The sequence below is a fragment of the Glossina fuscipes genome, unplaced genomic scaffold, assembly GCF_014805625.2.
Source record: "Glossina fuscipes isolate IAEA_lab_2018 unplaced genomic scaffold, Yale_Gfus_2 1, whole genome shotgun sequence".
NCBI classification, from domain to species: domain Eukaryota; kingdom Metazoa; phylum Arthropoda; class Insecta; order Diptera; family Glossinidae; genus Glossina; species Glossina fuscipes.
The window spans coordinates 8,900,138-8,908,745 of NW_023998415.1; the positions used below are offsets into that span (position 1 = coordinate 8,900,138).

At 33.0% G+C, this 8,608-nt stretch overlaps 1 protein-coding gene across 2 annotated transcripts; it reads right to left on the reverse strand.

Annotated features, from left to right (window-relative positions):
- Positions 1-1,176: 1,176 nt before the first annotated feature.
- On the reverse strand, positions 1,177-7,592 carry LOC119632022 (ubiquitin-protein ligase E3B). Of its 2 annotated transcripts, XM_038024695.1 has the most exons (11): positions 7,576-7,592; positions 7,027-7,491; positions 6,711-6,947; positions 6,573-6,643; positions 6,328-6,509; positions 5,892-6,272; positions 5,212-5,819; positions 5,021-5,139; positions 4,570-4,952; positions 3,702-4,499; positions 1,177-1,600 (listed from the first exon to the last, which is right to left on the reverse strand). In XM_038024695.1, the coding sequence occupies exons 2-11, from the start codon at positions 7,185-7,187 to the stop codon at positions 1,316-1,318; spliced, it is 3,225 nt and encodes a 1,074-aa protein (XP_037880623.1). In that variant the 5' UTR covers positions 7,188-7,491; positions 7,576-7,592; the 3' UTR covers positions 1,177-1,315. The 2 variants fall into 2 exon arrangements, with proteins under 2 accessions (XP_037880623.1, XP_037880622.1); XM_038024694.1 differs by lacking the exon at positions 7,576-7,592 and having other exon boundaries at positions 7,027-7,521.
- Positions 7,593-8,608: the final 1,016 nt, after the last annotated feature.

The following is an 8,608-nucleotide window of genomic DNA, read 5'->3' on the forward strand; positions in this document are numbered from 1 at the left end:
ACAGAGAGCCAAATTCAGTAAGAAAGCTGTCAATAGCAAGTTGGCCATTAACAAAAAAAAATAATTATATAAATTAAATATACAATAGATATTTTTTAGATAGATTTTGATTTTCTTTTACCAATCTTTATACCCTACAGCACTTGTGATACAAGGCTATAATAAATCTGTGGGAACGCACACCAAGGGACTTAAGGTGGACACAGCTTTTATTATACCTATCGATTCGAAATCACCTTTTGCATTGATCTAAATTTGTCTGTCCGTCTGTCTCTCTTAAGTTCTTGTGTTTAACACACAAGCGGTAACTTTTGAGATAATTTTAATGAAATTTGATTCACGCTAACATGTTTTAACCCAAGGAAGACCGCTATTCAAAATGGTTCGGATCGGACCACTTCCCATACAACGCCTTATTTTGAACACCCGATGGAGGGTGCCTTACTAAAGTATTTTTTTTTGCTTCCTTCAAACCTCATATTTCGTTTATTTTTATTTACTTACTTTTCTTACCCTTCTTTGCATTATTTCATTATACCGATGATATCGTAAATATTCCGATGTAAATGCAACAAACGGGAAGGTCAACTTGTATCACTTTTGTATTTCGTATCGTACAATGGCTCAATAACGAATACTTTTAACTGACCTTAGCCTTTCGAAGAATTGAAAAATAAAGTTAATATTCTTCAATACATTCCACTTTTGCTACATACGCGATTCTTTGGAATTGCAGTAGCGATTAAATACATATTATAAATATTCATTATTGTTTTATGTATATATTTAACACTTACATATAGAAATTATATGAAAATTTACATTTCAACATATATTCATTGGTATAATAACATGAATAGTTATATGAAAATTTTTTACAAAGTTTCGTATTAACCTACAGATTACACATATACATGCATCTTAAAAATATGTATATGTATACGAACATGGTGGTGTAGTTTACTAATTCAGAATTTTCTTTTTTTTTTATGTTCAATCATATCACAGCTACGTATTTACATAGTGAATTACATTAAAAAAATAAATAAAAAATACAGTAAAATATTTTAAAAACCAAAGTTAAAAAAAAAAAAAATTATTTAGAAAAGAAAAGAAAAAAAAAGGAACGAAATAAAATATTTCACGTTTTCAAAGGAGATAAAATAATTTTGAAACAAAATTAAATTTTCTTTTTTTTTTAATTCTGACAATTTTTTGGAAATACCAATACCACATAGCGCTTGTTTGTGGTTGCATAACGATTGTATTGTAATTGTATACTTTGTTCCAGTAGCAAGAGTTTTAAAACGAAAGCTTAAGATAATTCGAAACCGGTATTACTGGTAACAGCATAACGTAATTTATCTCTTAGCGTAGATTTCTTTTGATAATTTGGCAACTTGAGTAAATTGAAACACGTTGAAGATGTGGGCAAACGATTTAAGGGATCCTTTTTGCGTATTGTAAAGAAACCACGTATAACGCTGCCAATGGTATCGCCAGTATCTTCATCGTCACCTACTTCCACGCAACGTATAGAAAATGGTGGCTCCAAATGAGCGAAACCCAATAATGGCGGTTTAGAACAACTTGTCACAAACTATAAATAAAAAAAATATTTTTTAAAAGGACAAAATTGCATTCAACTTGACAGATAATATATCAGTCAACTAGGAGGAGCAGTTTGAGCAGGATCAGTTCGCCATCGCATTTCGATTGATCATTACTCCACAGGTACCGTGAACCTTGTAATTTCTTTTTATCTCATTGGATTGAAATTTAATCTTTATTTGAATCGATGTACATTCTGCATTAAAAATATGAGAAATGCTTAAATTGAAAATAAAAGAAGAAGAATATAATGAACAAAAATTTATTGCGCCGCCTGAGCACAGCGTTTCGACGCAGTCGTCCGTCACTCGTGCGGCTTTTCTTGCCGAATATGTCTCAGTCGTAATACAATGAGTAATGGAGCTGCATGATATTTTCATCTTTTGAGCGAGCTCCGTACAAGGCAAATACGAAATTTTGAGTACCAGCTTCTTAATTTTTCTTTGCTTTTATTAGACCGCGATCGAATCAATCCTCACATTCTAAGCCGCTGTAAATAGTTTCGAACTGTAGCTATGTTCTCATTTTCTAGCGTTTCGACCGACATTATTTTATTTAAAGCAATAAACCTTAAGCTTGCTCAGATAATTATATGCTACTCTGCTTGTGGTATAGGCTACTTTAAGTCTGTGCGGACGTACGTTACACTCAGAAGGGCTTAAGGCAAACCCGCCTTTTATTCTATCGATACCTGAATTTGTCTCTCTGTTCGCCGGCTAATGTCTGTCTATGCGTTTTTATGTTCAAGTTATAGATCGCAAATTTTTGCGATATTTTGATGAAATCTGATACACTGCCGTGCTTTGACCCAACGACGAACGCTATTAAAAATGCTTCACTTCTCGATTGCTCCCCATATAACGACTTTTCAAAACAATTGTAATAATTGTAATTACAATTTTCAAAATTTTTCGAAAAAAATCGCTGAGTAATAGTACTTCGACATTCTAAATTGATATGAAAAATTCCCTCTGGGTTCTTCTGGGGAAATTTTTTCAGCTCTCTGGCTTATAACGGTTCCTACGAAAACTGAATCTTTATATGATAAAAACATAGAATTTTCAATATTTCATGATGAAAATTGTTTCATAATAGTAAATTGACGAAGAAGTCAACCTTAACGACTTTTAACGACGTAGGTCTATTTTTTTGATACTGCCGTATATAAGGATTCTGTAGAAATGTAGGGCTTTATATGCCAAAGCTGCCCAAGTGTTTTACGATAAAAAATTATTCATTATACAGTCCGTACAAGTTTTCTCATATATAGTAAGTCCTTCAGCAAAAAAATTTAATTTTTAATAATATGTTCGCAGTAACAATTTAGCAAAAAAAAAAAATTAGTCAGGGAATTTGCGTCGTACATACATACGGGTTATAATGACAACTATGCCTTTGCATGAAAATAATGTGTAATTTTTGCTGCATTATTACCAAAACGAGCGAATAATTGCACTAAGCAAAATCGTGCAGGGTATCTAATAGTCGGTCTTGCCCGACCATATTTTTCTTATTTCTTTTTCTGTTATAAAAATCGCAGATTTGCCGCAGCCGAAATGAACAACCACATCAGTATCGTGAACATTGAGGGCAAAGTTGCGCTCAAATTCAGCACGAAATTTCAGTACAAGGCTAGCAAGTTCAAAGACATTGCAGTGATTATCATCGCTTATCTTTAATATTCAAATAATTTGACAGAGAGATTTTAACGCGTTCATAATAGGGCTGATGGATTTCGAAAGAAGTCTTTAATGGAAATAAAAGAAAATCTTGAAAAAAAGCTTTTAGATGGAATTCTCAGGAAATTGATGCACCTCCGAGCAAGATAACGCACTAACCGGTTCGATTTTCTTACCCTTAACTTACGGACGGTCTATGTTTTAGTCAAGGTACTAAATCACTTTTTTGCTGCTTAAAATTATGTTTTAACATAGACAAATTTAATATGCCAGCCATTGCGTATTTCGCTTTTGATTTGTAAAAGTCTAAGAACAAAGAAAATGTTCTTATTCTTAAATTATTTTCCAAACGTTGCAAACGTTGCATATGCCAATTACTTATATCGTGCATTGTTGAAGGGATTAAATTACCTTTAAAAACAATTTCCTTTCTTCTTCAGTAAAGTCTTTAGAGAGTATGTCCCATAGCCAACCAACGACACGATGGGAATCATGAAAACCGCCATAATATTGAGTGTGTTTACGTAAATCTTTTAAATCTAAGGGCACCGTATCACCCGATATTAAACGCTGCAATTCGGGCGGTGAAAAAAGTGATAACCATTCGGGATTGACAATGCCACGGAAACCGCGATTAAACGCCTGCGTTTGCTCCCGAATTTGTGTATTCATATGAAAATAGGCCATATAATGTATATAAACCAGTTTATTGTGATCAGTGACGACACGCGCCTTACCACCCGGATGCAATTCATGAGTGACAATTTTTCCCATAACATCTTGATCGACCGAAAATGTTAAATTTAAATCGGCTACATCTTGTTTATAATGTTTGATAAAAGTTAAACTACGATAAAGTTCGGCATCCAATGAAGGTAATTCATCCATGCAAGAATACAAGGCCTGATGAGTTTGCCCCAATAATTGTGATAAGAAGAACGAAGCAAATGGTACATCAACAACAATGCCTTCATAAACAGCTTTACCCAGCATACGACCAACAAATTCAAACAATTGCAAATGATTGTCTTGCACATAGGAAATAGGTGAGGGATATAAACGTTGATCGGAAGTGGTTTTAAAAAGATTTAAAGCTGGATCGAAAACTTTTTTTATAGTTTCTTCTAGAAACTCTTTAAAAACACCATCTTGATCTATACCAGCTTCATGTAAACCTTGTTGATTGATAAAACGTACACGTATAACACCCTGGAAATGATTGAAAATTTGCGTTTGTTTTAAAAATGAAAAACAATAGGATCGAATAATGTATGTAAACCTTTAAAGCATGGGGTTTTAATGCAGCCAATTGCCGATATCCATCTTCTACAATACGATCGCGGTGTACAACTATTAAAGCCGAACGAGGCGAAGCGCATGCACTTTCGGTTAAGCCCAAAACAGCTTTCTCATTTTGTACGAATTTGCGGAATAATTTAACTCGATCTTCATGCGGTATAACGTGCGGCATTTTCTGCAGCAATATCACTGCATGACGTTTTGCTTTTTCTAAATCGTTAACAAAGGCTGTAGGCTTAACTTCCGATATTAACCAATGTCCCGTGGGTGTAAAGGTACGGCGGCAATCTCGTCGATATAAACATAATAATAAAGTGTGCAAAGATATGAAAACAGGCGATTGTACAACGTTTTTGGAATTCCCTAAAACAAGAAGATAAAGTTTGATTTTAAAAGAATAATTTTGAATAATGATCCGAGCGTTTCCTTACCCAATATATTATCATTAATAATTTTATATAAAATATTATTTAGAAAATATGTTAACATAACATAATCATTCAAAAGGAACGGTTTTTCTTCGGTATACATCTCGTGCTCATCAAGTATCCTAGAAAATTGAATAACATCAAAAATTTAGAAAGCATTTAGCAGCATTCTTTAACCAATTAACATAACTTACGTTACATAGTGCGTCATACAATCGCAAAAGAGCATTAACATGGCGGTTTGTGGTTTACGCAAGAAATCTTCACATTTGAGTAGCTCCAAGAACTCTTTCAAACCGCAATACGGACCTAATGATGTGATAAATAACCACAAATCATAGATGACATTGTCATTATAACAAATGCCTGTTAATATATCCAGTCTCAATTGGGACAAAGTGTTTAAAGCGGCATAATACATGGCCGACACCCGTGACACTTGGATTACCTCGGGAGCATCAAGTTTACGCCAAAAGGTTTTGGTAGTTTTATAAAGACTATTACGTGTGGCGCTACGCTCCAAAGCTCTACGCAATATGTTACTTGTAGAAGCTTGATTAGGAGACTGGAATTCCACGCGCTCATAATTAACATTAATATCCTTAAGCAAATCACCCAAAAGTATTTTCAAACAACGATGACCCCACAACATATGAAATTGCCGCTTAATTAGAGAAACGTTCTGATTTTGTGCTGGATCTGTGGACGGTGTATGCCACCCTAAAAGTTCATGCCACTGTGTAAAGACGCCTTTGGGAGTTACTGTGTTTGGTATACTAGCGAACAATTGGAAAGCTGTATTCTACGACAATATCAAAAAGATGTGAAACTTCAAAACATATCAATGAAATTTTCTTACGATAATCACACTTACAGTTAACAGGGGGTACGCTAACAGTCTCGCCTCTACATTGTTTTCAATATTAAATAAATTTACAATGTTGCCCAGAAAGGCTAAGCACTTAGTTCCTGGTATTTGACGTCCAAAATCACTAAACCAATTAAGATCTTCGGATATGCCCAAAGCACGTTTTAATATCCACATCGAGGATAATTGTTCTATGCATTGAGACGCGCTGGTGTTTAAATGATAAATTAAGGCAGGCACTGATAAAATTTCTACAAGGAATTGTCCTAAAATATTGCGGGAAAATTCACCATCCACCAGGGGACGAGTGCATAAAGTCATTATTGCTATTAAAGATACCGGCTTTAACGTTAGTTCCTCTCTTGAGGTACCCTTTAATAAAACAGTCTAAAACGAAGAAAATAAATGTACAAAGCCGATTCCGTAGTTAGAAACACCCAACCTTCATTATTTTAAAGAAATCATTTTGTATGAGATTGCCTTGAATGTTGCAGCATATTTTCTGCATTGCCGGTTGTAACTTCTCAAATTGTTTATTCCTTAAAATGCCCCAGGATTTGGGTGAGGTAAACACTACTAATGTGTGCAATAATAAAGCCAATGATATGCTATCAGCATGATTTTCTTAAATTAGTTAATATAATTAATGAACGAATAAGACAAATAAACAAATGTATACAAACCCACCAGGTTTAATATCCTCTAGCAGTTGTAGTATAAAATTTAACAAAATCTTTATATGCGAAATCCAGGGTAGACTATATAAATAAAGATGATATAAACCAAATAAAAAATTAGAATATTTCACATTTTTTAAGTCGTTACCTTTTATCCTTTTGTAAACATAATATAGCATATGATCGCTTCGGTACTTCAGTTTCCATTGATTTATTAAGATAACGACATAAACGTTCAAAACGTTCACGTATCAGATCACAATTTTTTTTTAAACCAATTTGTGTTAAAAAACGCCTTACAACTGGATAGACAATAGCGGAAACGTGCGGCTCACCATTACTGCCATCCTGACTATCATCTGCTATCAACTCATCAAAATCGGCTCTAGAATAACAAAAATTCCATTACTTTTCCATTAAAATCCAAATAGACCCCAACGCAAACATATTTGCAATTTACTTACAAAATTTGCTTGTGATAACTTCTACGTGCCAAGAATGTTCGTACACAAGACTGTATTCCAATAACTGCCAATTCACGGCGTTTTTCCAAAGCTCGTTCTTCACGCGCTGCCTTGGTTTGTTCAAGAAATGAACTTTTTTGTGATTCATTAGAGGCAAACATTTTTCGAACAACGCACGCACATATACAGATTTTATATCCAATTTTTAAAACACTTTAAATGTACGATAAATCAAGCGACAAAAAATTATTATTCTTTAATCCCACAGGTTCCGCCAGCAGACTACTTGATGTGTATGCGTTTATTTTGATTTCACTTTTCTTTTTTTATACTTTTTGTGTTTATATGTATTTTCAATTTTTGTAATTCAATATCCTTTCTTATACTATTTTTACAATTTCATTGATAAAATTATGGATAAACACGAACAACATACTGTATAAAAATTTAAAGTTGACTTTTTTTCTATAATAAAAAATTTCCTTAATTTCCTTAATAATCCTAAACAAATAAGCAACTTTCGCTTCTCTTCTTCTTCGCCAGAGCTACCGTACTTCATAAAATATATAAAACATAAAATCGAGAGTGCCAGCTCTAACTGTACAGAATAAGGAATGAGAAAAATATAAAAATGCCACTACCGCTGTAGGATTTGGAAAGAATACTGTCGATTTGTAAAACTGCTTAGGAGACGTAATTGGCAGCATTGCTTTTAGCAAGTAAATTATTGCAACATATGATATTGTGAATAGAAAGAGATTACATTGGAACTTCCATTCCTATTCCAAACTATTTTAAAAAAATTTTCTTTTCTATGATACGGTTAAGTGTTCCTAAGTTATTTGCCATAGCTCGTAACATATTCTTATTACGTGGATAATAATAATGTGAAAAGTTTTAAACTAAGATGATATTATTTTTCGAAAAACTATCCAGTTTAATTCATTTTAGAGAAGATATTAATCCAACTGTGATAAATAAAGATCGATAGCTTCTACAATTGACAACTAGAAAAAAAATCGTCTTTCGTTGATTTCGACTCATTCACAGGAATTTTGCAAAAGAAAACAACTAAGAACTCTTGCTGAATATTGACAGATGTCAAAGATTTATTAGTTCTTGCAGCAAGGTAGAGATTTTGATGTAATTCTTTGTCTAAAATTTTTCAAATTAATCTACATAGTACTAAATGACTTGCAAGAATACAAAAACTTATCGATAACTTCTGCTAACAGTTATTGAAATTTAATATTAATTAGAGTAAAGTTTTATACCATATTATCAAGTAAAGCTGATTCTTCTATTAGGCAGAGCAATGCAACGTTTTTAAAGACATTTAAGAAAAAAAAGATTAATATGAATTAGTCTTTCCTCTTTGCCAAATAGCAGACATTTAGATGTAAGCTTTTATAAAACTAAATTTCTTCATCTACAGCTTTTTTTTTGACATGGAGTAAATATGGAATAGGCCTATGAGCTATAGCTTATATATCCACGATACCACCCATATCATTATTGCTTGTTTTCCCTTTATGGAAGGCGACATTGTTACAATGTTTTGTATCATTTTACATTTCATAGC

Bases quoted from the DNA above. Each gene is read 5' to 3' on its own strand.
- LOC119632022 (XM_038024695.1), bottom strand. From the start codon at position 7,187: ATGTTTGCCTCTAATGAATCACAAAAAAGTTCATTTCTTGAACAAACC. The intron at 6,948-7,026 runs GTAAGTAAATTG...TTGTTATTCTAG, and splicing joins AGTTATCACAAGCAAATTTT to AGCCGATTTTGATGAGTTGA. The intron at 6,273-6,327 runs GTTGGGTGTTTC...TCTTCGTTTTAG, and splicing joins ATTTCTTTAAAATAATGAAG to ACTGTTTTATTAAAGGGTAC.